The sequence below is a fragment of the Triticum dicoccoides genome, chromosome 1A (assembly GCF_002162155.2).
Source record: "Triticum dicoccoides isolate Atlit2015 ecotype Zavitan chromosome 1A, WEW_v2.0, whole genome shotgun sequence".
Taxonomy (NCBI): Eukaryota; Viridiplantae; Streptophyta; class Magnoliopsida; order Poales; family Poaceae; genus Triticum; species Triticum dicoccoides.
Window position 1 is genome coordinate 338,386,152 of NC_041380.1, and position 15,554 is coordinate 338,401,705.

The 15,554-nt window shown below is 43.8% G+C and overlaps 1 protein-coding gene across 1 annotated transcript; it reads left to right on the forward strand.

Annotated features, from left to right (window-relative positions):
* The first annotated feature begins 11,633 nt into the window (after window positions 1-11,633).
* Window positions 11,634-14,443, forward strand: LOC119271740. The gene is made up of 3 exons (XM_037553451.1): window positions 11,634-12,601; window positions 13,353-13,901; window positions 13,981-14,443. The coding sequence occupies exons 1-3, from the start codon at window positions 11,738-11,740 to the stop codon at window positions 14,092-14,094; spliced, it is 1,527 nt and encodes a 508-aa protein (XP_037409348.1). The 5' UTR covers window positions 11,634-11,737; the 3' UTR covers window positions 14,095-14,443.
* The last annotated feature ends 1,111 nt before the right edge of the window (window positions 14,444-15,554 follow it).

Here is a 15,554-nt window from a genome sequence, read left to right on the forward strand (position 1 = left end):
CTTGCTATAGCGCCTTGTTCTTGAGATCCATGTCGTTCTAGCATTGGCGGCTTATGTGGAAGTACAGAGCACACTTGTCAGTGAAGTTCTTCATGTACCCGACCTCCATGAATCGTTGTTGGTCTGCAGATAGACTGGCCCGGTGTGGCCTGCTGCATGAGCCATCATGTGTCCTATGCTTACAAGAGCCCGAGACCTTGCTGAAGGAAATATGCCCTAGAAGCAATAATAAAGTTATTATTTATTTCCTTATATCATGATAAATGTTTATTATTCATGCTAGAATTGTATTAACCAGAAATATAATACATGTGTGAATACATAGACAAACAGTATGTCACTAGTATGCCTCTACTTGACTAGCTCATTGATCAGAGATGGTTAAGTTTCCTAACCATGGACAAAGAGTTGTCATTTGATTAATGAGATCACATCATTAGGATAATGATGTGATTGACTTGACCCATTCCGTTAGCTTAGCACACGATCGTTTAGTATGTTGCTATTGCTTTCTTCATGACTTATACATGTTCCTATGACTATGAGATTATGCAACTCCCGTTTACCGGATGAACACTTTGTGTGCCACCAAACGTCACAACGTAACTGGGTGATTATAAAGGTGCTCTACAGGTGTCTCCGAAGGTAATTGTTGGGTTGGCGTATTTTGAGATTAGGATTTGTCACTCCGATTGTCGGAGAGGTATCTCTGGGCCCACTCGGTAATGCACATCACTATAAGCCTTGCAAGCATTGCAACTAATCAGTTAGTTGCGGGATGATGTATTACGGAACGAGTAAAGAGACTTGCCGGTAACGAGATTGAACTAGGTATTGAGATACCGACGATCGGATCTCGGGCAAGTAACATACCGATGACAAAGGGAACAACGTATGTTGTTATGCGGTTTGACCGATAAAGATCTTCGTAGAATATGTAGGAGCCAATATGAGCATCCAGGTTCCGCTATTGGTTATTGACCGGAGACGTGTCTCGGTCATGTCTACATAGTTCTCGAACCCGTAGGGTCCGCACGCTTAAAGTTTGATGTCGGTTATATTATAAGTTTATGTGTTTTGATGTACTGAAGGAGTTCAGAGTCCCGGATGAGATCGGGGACATGACGAGGAGTCTCGAAATGGTCGAGACATAAAGATCGATATATTGGACGACTATATTCGGACATCGGAAAGTTTCCGAGTGATTCGGGAGTACCGGGGAGTTACGAGAATTCGTATTAGGCCTTAATGGGCCATACGGGAAAGGAGAGAAAGGCCTCAAAGGGTGGCCGCACCCCTCCCCATGGGCTGGTCCGAATTGGACTAGGGAGGGGGCGCCCCCTTCCTTCCTTCTCCTTTTCTCTTCCCTTTCCTTCTCTCCTACTCCTACTACTTGGAAGGGATCCTAGTTCTACTAGGAAAGGGGGAATCCTACTCCCGGTGGGAGTAGGACTCCCCTAGGGCGTGCCATAGAGAGGGCCGGCCCCTCCCATCCTCCACTCCTTTATATACGTGGCCAGGGGGCACCCCATAAACACAACAATTGATCATTGATCTCTTAGCCGTGTGCGGTGCCCCCCTCCACCATAGTCCACCTCAATAATACTGTAGCGGTGTTTTGGCGAAGCCCTGCGTCGGTAGAACATCAACATCGTCACCACGCCGTCGTGCTGACGAAACTCTCCCTCAACACTCGGCTGGATCGGAGTTCGAGGGACGTCATCGGGCTGAACGTGTGCTAAACTCGGAGGTCTCATACGTTCGGTACTTGATTGGTCAGATCGTGAAGACGTACGACTACATCAACCGCGTTGTGCTAACGCTTCCGCTTTCGGTCTACGAGGGTATGTGGACAACACTGTCCCCTCTCGTTGCTATGCATCACCATGATCTTGCGTGTGCGTAGGAAATTTTGGAAATTACTACGTTCCCCAACAGTGGCATCTGAGCCAGGTTATATGCACGAGTGGAACACAAGTGAGTTGTGGGCGATATAAGTCATACTGCTTACCAGCATGTCGTACTTTGGTTCGGCGCTATTGTTGGATGAAGCGGCCCGGACCGACATTATGCGTACGCTTATGCGAGACTGGTTCTATCGACGTGCTTTGCACATAGGTGGTTGGCGGGTGTCAGTTTCTCCAACTTTAGTTGAACAAAGTGTGGCTACGCCCGGTCCTTGCGAAGGTTAAAACAACACCAACTTGACAAACTATCGTTGTGGTTTTGATGCGTAGGTAAGAACGGTTCTTGCTAAGCCCATAGGAGCCACGTAAAACTTGCAACAACAAAGTAGAGGACGTCTAACTTGTTTTTGCAGGGCATGTTGTGATGTGATATGGTCAAGACATGATGCTAAATTTTATTATATGAGATGATCATGTTTTGTAACCGAGTTATTGGCAACTGGCAGGAGCCATATGGTTGTCACTTTATTGTATGCAATGCAATCGCCCTGTAATGATTTACTTTATCACTAAGCGGTAGCGATAGTCGTGGAAGCATAAGATTGGCGAGACGACAACGATGCTATGATGGAGATCAAGGTGTCGCGCCGGTGATGATGGTGATCATGATGGTGCTTCGGAGATGGAGATCACAAGCACAAGATGATGATGGCCATATCATATCACTTATATTGATTGCATGTGATGTTTATCTTTTATGCATCTTGCTTTGATTGATGGTAGCACTATAAGATGATCTCTCACTAAATTTCAAGATAAAAGTGTTCTCCCTGAGTATGCACCGTTGCCAAAGTTCGTCGTGCCCAGACACCACGTGATGATCGGGTGTGATAAGCTCTACGTCCATCTACAACGGGTGAAAGCCAGTTTTGCACACGCAGAATACTCAGGTTAAACTTGACGAGCCTAGCATATGCAGATATGACCTCGGAACACTGAGACTGAAAGGTCGAGCGTGAATCATATAGTAGATATGATCAACATATTGATGTTCACCATTGAAAACTACTCCATTTCACGTGATGATCGGTTATGGTTTAGTTGATTTGGATCACGTGATCACTTAGAAGATTAGAGGAATGTCTTTCTAAGTGGGAGTTCTTAAGTAATATGATTAATTGAACTTAAATTTATCATGAACTTAGTCCTGGTAGTATTAGCATATCTATGTTGTAGATCAATAGCTCGCGTTAAGCTCCCCTGTTTTTTTGGTATGTTCCTAGAGAAAACTAAGTTGAAAGATGTTAGTAGCAATGATGCGGATTGGATCCGTGATCTGAGGTTTATCCTCATTGCTCCATAGAAGAAATATATCCTTGATGCACTGCTAGGTGACAAACCTATTGCAGGAGCAGATGCAGATGTTATGAACATTTGGCTAGCTCAATGATGACTGCTTGATAGTTTAGTGCACCATGCTTAAACGGCTTAGAATCGAGACTTCAAAGACGTTTTGAACGTCATGGACCATATGAGATGTTCCAGGAGTTGAAGTTAATATTTCAAGTAAATACCCGAGTTGAGAGATATGAAGTCTCTAACAAGTTCTATAGCTAAAAAATGGAGGAGAATAGCTTAAGCAGTGAGCATGTGCTTAGATTGTCTGGGTACTACAATCGCTTGAATCAAGTGGGAGTTAATCTTCCAGATAAAATAGTGATTGACAGAATTCTCTAGTCACCATCACCAAGTTAGTAGAACTTCATGATGAGGCGAGGGTCCCGATCTTTTGATGAGATGATAACTATCGATTTGGTGGAGACGACTTTGACGATCCGACTACAAACGTGCACGACGTTGCGCCTTAGCAACCGCTAAACCAATCTCCTGAGGTTACTGACGATGCTGGAAGCACGGTCAGCCTGACCACGAAGGTCTATTCCTGCAAGCAATCGAAGAACGAGCAAGAATATGATAAAGCAATCTGAATATCGCAAATATATATGAAGTATTGATAATGGTGGGGATCCGGAAGCGGTCTTGGTCTGGTTGTTGGACACAAACGAAGTACACGAAGTTGCAATGGCTAACTTTTAACTAAACAAATCCCAAGGAAAAAGCTACTAGATGGATCTACTTATATAGGAGCAAGGGGTGGCGGCCAAGGAGGTGGGAGGACGTCCCAAGGCAGCCTAAAACTAACCCTAGGTCGTACAAGGCTCATGGGCCCAATTGGAGGTGATGCAACACCTTTGGGCTTGTAGTTTGACTCGGATTCTGCTGCAACGTCAGATTGTTTCGTCCGTAACTCAACGCTCCGGATGAATTTGAAGGTGAATCCAATTGGGTTGGAAAGAGCACGGAATCTAGTTTCCAACAAAAAAAGAATTGAAGGAAATATGCCCTAAAGTAAATAATAAAGTTATTATTTACTTCCTTATTTCATGATAAATGTTTATTATTCATGCTAGAATTGTATTAACCGGAAACATAATACATGTGTGAATACATAGACAAACAGAGTGTCACTAGTATGCCTCTACTTGACTAGCTCGTTAATCAAAGATTGTTATGTTTCCTAACCATGGACAAAGAGTTGTTATTTGATTAACGGGATCACATCATTAGATGAATGATCTGATTGACATGACCTATTCCATTAGCTTAGCACCCCATCGTTTAGTATGTTGCTATTGTTTTCTTCATGACTTATACATGTTCCTATGACTATGAGATTATGCAACTCCCGTTTGCCGGAGGAACACTTTGTGTGCTACCAAACGTCACAACGTAAATGGGTGATTATAAAGGTGCTCTACAGGTGTCTCCAAAGGTACATGTTGGGTTGGCGTATTTCGAGATTAGGATTTGTCACTCCGATTGTCGGAGAGGTATCTCTGGGCCCTCTCGGTAATGCACATCACATAAGCCTTGCAAGCATTGCAACTAATGAGTTAGTTGCGAGATGATGAATTACGGAACGAGTAAAGAGACTTGCCGGTAATGAGATTGAACTAGGTATTGGATACCGACGATCGAATCTCGGGCAAGTAACATACCGATGACAAAGGGAACAACGTATGTTGTTATGCGGTCTGACCGATAAAGATCTTCGTAGAATATGTAGGAGCCAATATGGGCATCCAGGTCCTGCTATTGGTTATTGACCGGAGACGTGTCTCGGTAATGTCTACATTGTTCTCGAACCGTAGGGTCCGCACGCTTAAGGTTTCGATGACAATTATATTATGAGTTTATGAGTTTTGATGTGCCGAAGGAGTTCGGAGTCCCGGATGAGATCGGGGACATGACGAAGAGTCTCAAAATGGTCTAGATGTAAAGATCGATATATTGGACGACTATATTCGGACATCGGAAAGGTTCCGAGTGATTCGGGTATTTTACGTGGAGTACCGGGTAGTTACGGGAGAAGCAATGGGCCTTGATGGGCTTTAGTGGGAAGAGGAGAAAGGGCCAAGGGGCTGCTGCGCCCCCTCCCCTCTGGTCCGAATTGGACTAGGGAAAAGGGGGGCGGCCACCTTTCCTTCTCCTCCACTTCCTTCTCCCTTCCTCCCCTCTTGGTGGACTCCTACTAGGACTTGGAGTCCTAGTAGGACTACACATCCTGGCCACACCAAGCCTTGGCCGGCCTCCTCCTCCTCCATCCTTTATATACTGAGGCAAGGGGCACCCCAAGAACACACAAGTTGATCTTCGTGATCGTTCCTTAGCGTGTGCGGTGCCCCATTCCACCATATTCCACCTCGATCATATTGTAGCGGTGCTTAGGCGAAGCCCTGCAATGGTAGAACATCAAGATCGTCACCACGCCGTCGTGCTGAAGGAACTCCTCCCCGAAGCTTTGCTGGATCGGAGCCCGGGGAGCGTCATCGAGCTGTACGTGTGCTAAGAACTCGGAGGTGCCGGAGTAACGGTGCTTGGATCGGTCGGATCGGGAAGACGCACGACTACTTCCTCTACATTGTGTCAACGCTTCCGTTGTCGATCTACAAGGGTACGTAGATCATACTCTCCCCTCTCGTTGCTATGCATCACCATGATCTTGCGTGTGCGTAGGATTTTTTTGAAATTACTATGTTCCCCAACAAGAATCACCCAATTCGGAGTCCGTATGAAAAAGTTGTTGGCGTTTTGAGTCAGGTATGTCTGTGCGGTCCGAATCTGAATCCAGAACATGAGAGACTTGGACTCTATTTTCTCTTGGCCCAAAAGTGACGTGAGAGGACTTTTTGAACACAACCTAAACTTCTCCTTTTCCCTTATCTTCATATGTGGATTGTACAAATGTCCCATACACCTGCAATTAGACAAAACACAAAAGTGTGTGAAGTATTTTTGTTCTGGATAACATAAGTAGATTATTGAATAGTTTGCATTAGAAATCACCCGACAAATATGCATGTATGCAATATTTTTGGTCGTATCCAAGGTAGTCATGTCCTCATCATCCTCCCCTTTTTGAAAACAAAGCCGTCCTCGGTGTTGCTTAATCTGAAATGTGGCTAACAAAAGAGACAAGGTGTACATGTTGTATATGTATATGTCATTCAGTTTAACTTCCCTTGATTTTTGCACGTATGACACATGTATACATGAGTAACTTTCATAGTTCATAAAAACTAAAGCCAAAAAATTATCACAAGAAGTAGAAGGCATGAAAATATTAGAACTCAGTTTGCACATATAAGGGAAGCTCTTATTCATTTCAAAAGATTCGCAATGTTCACCATTAAACCATCCCAACTTTGGTGAATAAACCTTACTTGCATCAAATTTACATGCTACAACATGCTTAAATAAGCAAACATGCAATAAGTCATTGGACACAGAATCATCACCAAGACTGGAGGCCATATCAAAATGATTAAACATTAGTTCTTTTGCATCAACAGTTAATTCAATGGGTGCACTCAAAATTGTTGATATTTCAGTTGTTTGGTCACATGACGCATTCATGACAGTAACAAGATTCTCTAAAATAGGTGGTGTGCTCAAATCAACAGGTAACTCAATACATGATGCATTCAAGTTAACTAGGCATGCATCATTCTCATGTGAAGTTATATCATCAATACCTTTACTATTATCTTGTGGCAAAGATGTAGCTGATGTAGGTACGGACGTTGACAATGTACCATACCCTTGAGATGATACCGCGCTCATAATCCGAGGTGCAATGATGGAGGAACCCACCGAGTGAGCATGAACTGGAATAGTAGTTGTTGTAGTCACCTAATGCATCCTCCTGTATCTGTCTCTCAAAGGTACAAGCACGGACATACATACCAGTAATGCAACGAGGAATATACTGAAATCTTGCCTGAATATCATGGTTCAAACCACCAAAAAATCTACTCATTGTATCATTCTCAGATTCTTCTATGTCACAATGATGCATATAAGATTTGAACTCTTGGTAGTAAGCATGAACAGTGTTGTTGCCTTGCTTAAATTGTTCAAATTTGCAAAGCAATTCACGACGATAATAAGGAGGGAAAAATTGTTGTCTCATTATAGCTTTCAAAACTTTCCAAGTTGTGGGTTGGTTATCAATGTTTTTCTTACAATGTACACTCCACCAAACAGAAGCAAAATCAGTAAATGCTCTAGTGGCTGCTCGCACTCGCTCAAGTTCAGAAAAGTCATGGTGACTAAAAACTTGTTCTACTTCAAGCTCCCAAGCTAGATAAATAGTAGGATTAAATCTACCCTCAAATGACGGTAAAAAGATAACATGACCATGTGCTTATGTGTGTTGTCCCAACTCTCGTGATGGTGAAGATGTGTCCGTCGTCCAAGAACTTCTATCTTCGGAACCTGTCATGATTAGTAGAAACAAGAAACAAAATTCAAGAATAATGTTCCTATGAACTACTAGGGTGTGGTGGTAAAGCGCTCACAGTAAAGCAAATATCAATATCTTCCAAGTTCTTACCAAGAAGCAGGTGGTGACAGACAACTAGCGGTGTCAAATAACTCTGAAGATTGTGTAAAGCGATTGCCAGGGGAACGCACGCATACACGGTGTAGAAATATGTGGAGCTGGGTTGGCTATATATAGTAGCAAAAGATTAGCAATAATCAATTCAGAGATGCAATGTTGAATAAACGCTCAACGACGATACTGTGCTGGTCCTAGGCTAGACCGAACTAGAGACGCGAGCCTAGAACACTAATAAGGTCACGTCGTAGCACAACTAGCATCAATGAAGGATACTAAGTAGCTCTAGACAGCAAGATATAAGTGAAGATCACAACGGCAGTAAAGATAATGATGTGAAACAACAGCCAAGCAGGATATATCAACAATTTTGTCTCCAACTTTCCTTTGAAAAAGTTTGTGCCGATTTTTTTGGTTTTTTTTTCAAGAATGGTATTGACTCAAGCTTTCAAACACAAAAAGAATCACTCAATTCCGAGTTGATATGAGGAGTCAAAAAATTCAAAAACCGGCCTGAAAAACTGGAATAAGCTGTGTTCATAAACTTCGGAGGGCAAAAAGACCTATTTAGAAGCCGATTTTGAGGTGCCAAATATTGAACTAGCTTCTTCAACTATTTAGATGCGGCTCGTCGCTAGCTTTCGTTTGAATACTCGCGGAGGCAAAACGGACTTCGTATGAGGAAGTTATGCCTGTTTTACTGAACAGTGCATAAAACAGATTCCAATCCGAATTCAACTACGAGATTGAGTCTAAAAAGATCCGAATTTTGTTTTTTTTCTTCTCTCTTTTTTTCCTCACACTTTTTTCTTTCTCTCCTTTTTTTCTCTGACTTTTTTCTCTCTCGTTTTTTTCTCTCTTTTTTTCTCCCTCTTTCCAAAACAAACTAGATAAGATGCAGATTGGATCAAGCGAAGATGTGAACAATCTCAACTATTATTATGACAATGAATGGTGGGTAGCACGTGGTGGAAATTGATGGATGGGTGGTGGACAACGGAAGAGATAATGATGCAGCGGTGGCGTGACTAATATGAACAGAACTCGAAACTCTAAACGAACTAGACACTAAGATCAACAACTCGACACGACGATGCAACCGATAATTCAACTATGCAAGCAATGAAAAGAAAATTGCAAAGGCTCAGACTGGCTTGGACCAAGTATGAATAGATCTAACTCTTTTTTGTGGCTTTTTCTTGGACAATAGGTAAGAAAATAAATCTAATCTAGGAAAACTGGAAATTCTCACCGAGCAACCTGAAAACTGATATCACTTGATAGAGGCGAGGGTCCCGATCTTTCGATGAGATGATAACTATTGATTTGGTGGAGACGACTTTGACGATCCGACTACAAACGTGCACGACGTTGCGCCTTATCAACCGCTAAACCAATCTCCTGAGGTTACTGACGATGCTGAAAGCACGGTCAGCCTGACCACGAAGGTCTATTCCTGCAAGCAATCAAAGAACGAGCAAGAATATGATAAAGCAATCTGAATATCGCAAATATATATGAAGTATTGATAATGGTGGGGATCCGGAAGCGGTCTTGGTCTGGTCGTTGGACACAAACGAAGTACACGAAGTTGCAATGGCTAACTTTTAACTAAACAAATCCCAAGAAAAAAGCTACTAGATGGATCTACTTATATAGGAGCAAGGGGTGGCGGCCAAGGAGGTGGGAGGACGTCCCAAGGCAGCCTAAAACTAACCCTAGGCCATACAAGGCTCATGGGCCCAAGTGGAGGTGATGCAACACCTTTGGGCTTGTAGTTTAACTCGGATTCTGCTGCAACGTCAGATTGTTTCGTCCGTAACTCAACGCTCCAGACGAATTTGAAGGTGAATCCAATTGGGTTGGAAAGAGCACGAAATCTAGTTTCCAACAAAAAAGAATCACCCAATTCGGAGTCCGTATAAAAAAGTTGTTGGCGTTTTGAGTCAGGTATGTCTGTGCAGTTCGAATCTGAATCCAGAACGTGAGAGACTTGGACTCTATCTTCTCTTGGCTCAAAAATGACGTGAGAGGACTTTTTGAACACAACCTAGACTTCTCCTTTTCCCTTATCTTCATATGTGGATTGTACAAATGTCCCATACACCTGCAATTAGACAAAACACAAAAGTGTGTGAAGTATTTTTGTTTTGGATAACATAAATAGATTATTGAATAGTTTGCATTAGAAATCACCTGACAAATATGCATGTATGCAATATTTTTGGTCGTATCCAAGGTAGTCATGTCCTCATCACATGTGCACTGTGGCATCACCGCAATGCAGCCATCTTTGACAAGATCGCTCCCTCTACCTCGGCCGTTGTCGCCGCAATCAAGGACGATGCTCGCTCCTTGGCCATTGCCGGAGCCAAAAGACTTAGCTCTTTCATCCTCGTGACCTGAATATTTGTGAGGGGCTGAGCATCCCCATTGCTCTCTGCTCATACGGTCGCCACGGACGCGCCAAGTTGTGCACGTGCCCGTGGTGTGGATGTGTTTTTCTTCTTCTCCCTATCAATGCAAAGATATGCTCTCAAGCGTATTCACGAGAAAATAAAAATACAAGCGAATTCTAAAGCAAAGCACCAGTCGCCCACTTTTAATTTTCTTTCGTATATATAAATAGTTAAAACTATTGTGAAGATGGAGTAATGGAGACTCGACGGAAAACGTATATCGCACAATTTTTTGTTTGGATGTTTTGCTTTCCAGTGGCTTAGCATACACTTGAATTTGTGGTACACTTATGAAGTTCTACAAAGTATATCCAGATATGGACGCTCATGACCTCAAAACCAACGATAGGAGGATCCTCACGAGAAAGACAACGGGAAATAGCTACGGACGGATAATATTAAATCCAAACAAAGAGAAAAATACATGGATGCCTTGCACGGTTGCACCACATGAGATCACTCCAACATCCACGGTTTTTTTTGTTTGTGAGGAAGCACAGAGCTCTCAGCCTCATATCACTATCACACAACACAGCTACTAGCTCCATCACATCAAATACAACATGCATAAACAGGCAGTAATTAGTTCACCTTCCAACTGGCAACTGCTCATCATTAGCCCACTATTTTGGAAACTGATATTTGATGTAGCCTAATAAGGTTGCTTGACAGGTACTGTAACTCTCACTGATTCCAACTACTTGCTGCAAACTCAAGCCAGCCACACACCTGTTGCTCACTAGGATAATACCGCCATACCACATTGCAATAACCCATCCCCACAAATATTGGTACTAGTACAATCATTGATGAGGTAGATCAGCGAATATGTTCCACGGGTCCCCTGAAAAATATATACTCACATATTATTTTGCGGAGTGAAAGAGATATACATTATCCTCTATATAAGCACATTCCCTAGACACATGTCACCCTTTCAACGACCAAGCTTGCGGCTCACTGCGCGGAGATATATTCTATTCTGTTCTCAAGCATACATGTCGCCTACACTGCAAGTCAAAAGAATTCGTGGCATCGTAGCTAGCAGTCCACCACTAATCACGCTAACCCATCGCCCCCCACGTGCACGCTTCAAACCTTAACCCGTCCTCAGGCTAGACTGGAATAAATAAATGACACCGCCCTTTCAAATTCAAAAAACAGCGGATTGTTTAAGTAACGCAATCGTGCAAAGATTCGTAATGTTTTATAAGTAAAATCCAGACGTTCTTTTTGAAATACAAGGGGAAATGCACGGTTCGAATGTAGTGTGAAGGACCTGTGCTATTACAACCACCCACCACCCACCGGGTGTGTCGCACGCACCGCCCATCCCTGAAACATCGCCACGTCCCGCCACGCCCCCAAATGTCCGTGGCCATCGGCGGCGGCGTCGACCCCCGTGTCCAATGCCCAAGCCCCACCAAGCCTCGCCAGCGCCGCCGACGCCGCTCCAGCTCCCGCTCTCCATCCTCCCGCCGCGGGGCTGCCCGCTCGCCACCGCGCTGCTGGCGCTGCTCTCGCTGCTCCTCGCCACCGCGCTGTGGCTCGTGCTCGTGCTGTCCCCGGCCCAGGCCCCCGTGGCGTCCTCCTCCTCCGCGCTGTCCTACGCGGCGGCGGCGGATGAGGCGCTCTCCGCCGGCGACGCGTCCTCCCCGCTTTCGCTCGCCCACATCGTCTTCGGGATCGCCGGCTCGGCGCACCTCTGGCCGCGTCGCCGCGAGTACATCCGCCTCTGGTGGGATCCCGCCTCCATGCGCGGCCACGTCTGGCTCGACGCCAGCGCGCCCGGCGCGCCGGGGCCCAGCGCTGCCGGGGAGGACTCGCTCCCGCCGATCCGGGTGTCCGAGGACACCTCGCGCTTCCGGTACACCAACCCGACGGGCCACCCTTCTGGGCTCCGGATCGCGCGCATCGCTGCCGAGGCCGTGCGGCTCGTGGGGGGTGGGGGCGCGCGGTGGGTGGTGCTCGTGGACGACGACACCGTGCTGTCCCCGGACAACCTGGTGGCGGTGCTCGGGAAGTACGACTGGAGGGAGATGGTGTACGTCGGGGCCCCGTCGGAGAGCCACTCGGCCAATACCTATTTCAGCCACGGCATGGCGTTCGGAGGCGGAGGCGTCGCGCTCAGCTTCCCCCTCGCCGCTGCGCTCGCGCGGACACTCGACGTGTGCATCGAGAGGTACCCCAGGCTGTATGGAAGCGACGACCGCCTCCATGCTTGCATCACGGAGCTTGGCGTGCCCCTTTCCCGCGAATATGGCTTCCATCAGGTATGGAGCTTATTATCCGTCAACCTTTGGTCGGCATTCAACTATTTTTTTGGCTATTTACAGAGTTTATCTTATTTAGAGATCTTATCAAATGGTTATAAATCTCATCCCGAGCAAAGCAATTTGGTCGCTTAGCTTGTCGTGCTATGTAGATTCTGCTAGTAAACCAGTTCTCCCCATTCCGTGCTTGAATTAGTGCAATGTATCACGCTCTTGATGTGGACTGAACGAACATGGGGATTGCTGAGGAATTAGCCCCACTGTAGAGCTTGCTTTGGAAGTTTAGATGCTGGTGCGCTGTTTTGAACTTTACTATGGGTATCACGCTTGATTCGTTATGACAGAAAGAAAGTTGATCCTTTCTCTGTGGTACCACCCTAGCTGTGTCCTGTGTTATCTCACTGGTTGTAATGCATGTACAAAAGTAGGGCCTTGCGAGAGTGTTTATGATAGTGAAAGCAAGTTTGGTTGGCCTTGACTGTTGATTTCCTCTGTTTATGATAGGATTTGCTTGCTTGTTTACTTGTTTTACGGTGCTATCTTTGCACATCTCTTTGTTGGATAAGCACATCGTTAGAAAAAATGGACAGTTGCTGATCAAGCTGTTCTGTTTGGTGTGAGCATCGACCTTTAACTGCATGGATTGATTTTCCAGTTCATTAATGTAATTATGGATTTGGAATTTTGGATAGATCCCTCTAACCTCCCTGCTCTCCTAATGTATGTACTCTCCCTCTGATGTTATAATCAGTGGGATATCAGAGGCAATGCCCATGGTATATTGGCTGCTCATCCAATCGCTCCTTTCATCAGTATCCACCATGTGGAGTTTGTGGATCCTATATATCCTGGATTGAACTCTCTTGAGAGCTTGGAGCTTTTTACGAAGGCTATGAAAATAGAACCCATGAGCTTCTTGCAGCGCTCAGTTTGTTATGATAAGAGGCAGAAGCTTACACTTGCCATCTCTTTGGGTTATGTTGTTCAAGTGTACCCCAGTGTTCTTCTTCCTCCTGAATTGGAGCGATCCGAGCGGACTTACATCGCTTTTAATAGGATGAGCCAGAGAACTGAATTTGATTTTGACACCAAGGAAATTCAGAAGTCTATGTGCAAGAGGCCAGTCTTATTTTTCTTGAAGGATGTTTGGAAGGATGGGAACATAACTAGAGGCTCTTACATAAGGTCAAGTGAACGGGATGACCTCAAAAGGAAGGTGTTTTGCTTTAGGTCACCTCCTTTATCTGGCATAGATGAGATTCAAGTTTCTGCGTCCCCATTAAGCAAAAGATGGCATCTGGTTCGTTCTAACATTCCTAGAAAAATCTCCTCTACTCTTTCAACCTGTACAGTTGCTAACTATCATTCTGCTGATATAGGCACCAAGAAGGTTATGCAGTGCTGTGAAAGAATCTATTAATGGTACTCTGTTTATGTTTGTTCGGCAATGTGGGCGCAGAGCATTCGGCTCCGCTTCTGATTCTCTTGATTGATGGAGAACAGAGATGTATATTTTCTGTCCAGATGATACCTGCAAGATGTAGTTACCATCCTACATTCTTTGGATCAAGTGTTCTGGGGGCTCTTTTTCTGCCTCAAGCACTTGGCAGTAATTGGAGGCTTGTTATACTTGATAGTTGTTGAAGGTAGTTTCTGTATCTTCTCCGAGTAAGTACAATGGGAAATAGATTCTTAGTGTTAATTGTGACAAGTCTCATTTTTGCTAAATCATAAGACACTTAAGGGTAAAATTGGGATGTTTTTTCAGGCTAGTATTACGCCTTCTCGACCATGGTTGATCTGTCATGTATGCAATGCAGGCTTGTTAATCTTTCTTGACCATTTGTTGCCTACATTTGTCAAGTGCAATAAATAGATAAACTGAACCATCACGATGCATGTCCTGGTACTTGTAACACCTTTAAATGTTCAACTTATAGATCCCCAAAAAAAGAAACTCCCTCCGATCCATATTAATCGTCGCTGATTTAATACAAAGTTGTACTAAATCAACGACAATTAAAATGGATCGAAGGAAGTAGTTAAACTTATGCTATTATTACATGAAAACAGCCTCGTGCTTACCTGCAGTCTAATTAATACGAGCAACTTTATGTGCTTACCTGCAGTCTAATTAATACGAGCAACTTGACCCTCAAAAAAAAAAATGAACAACTTTATGTGCACTACATTTTTATCATAGCATTCTTTGACGATTGCACTCAGACAGTTGCAGCATTGTTTTCTGTTCATGTCGATACAGCAGGAATGGTTTCATCCTTGTTCACTTATTCACATTGGTTGGGTAATAGGCAGATAGACATCTGTGTCAATTATCAAACAGTCAGTGTTATCAGTTATAGTGGACAAGTTGCTTGACCATAGTGAATAAGATATTTTGAAATATTTTTTATATCTAAAAAAATAGGGGCTGTTATTTCTGTCATTTTTACTATTTGTATAGCAGGTTGTTTATTCCAAACAATTGCTAGAACAATTATCTTTGACCATGAGTTCACAACTAATATGAGCAAGATAAATCAATCCTTGGTAATTTTTTATCTTTTTTTGCCAGTGATAACTTCTGCTGTTTTGTGTAAAACAAAGATGTTTTTTGTGTGTAAACTGCATCATCCTTTTCTTTGGAGCATAAGATTTAAATGTTTCTTTAAACTTTGGTGCTTAGTCGAACTGTTGCTTTTTTCTTACACAATGAATTTAGAGGGATATGTTGGTTCACCGCAAAAAAAAAGAGGGATATGTTGGCATGGATGTTGAAAACATGAAATAAAATTCAGTGCATCTATTAGTTGGATATAAGAATAATTACCTGGATTATATGATTATTGGACTTTTGTCTTGAAGTAGGCTAGCATGTGGCTTCGATTTCCACGCTATGATGCCTGATTACTGACTGTCTGAAAAGAAAACGGTTTGCTATGAGTGCTTCAGG

Excerpts from the sequence above, each read along its gene's own strand:
- LOC119271740 (XM_037553451.1), top strand. The coding sequence starts at position 11,738 with ATGCCCAAGCCCCACCAAGCCTCGCCAGCGCCGCCGACGCCGCTCCAG. Across the intron at positions 12,602-13,352 it reads GCGAATATGGCTTCCATCAG|TGGGATATCAGAGGCAATGC; the intron begins GTATGGAGCTTA and ends TGTTATAATCAG. Across the intron at positions 13,902-13,980 it reads TAAGCAAAAGATGGCATCTG|GCACCAAGAAGGTTATGCAG; the intron begins GTTCGTTCTAAC and ends CTGCTGATATAG.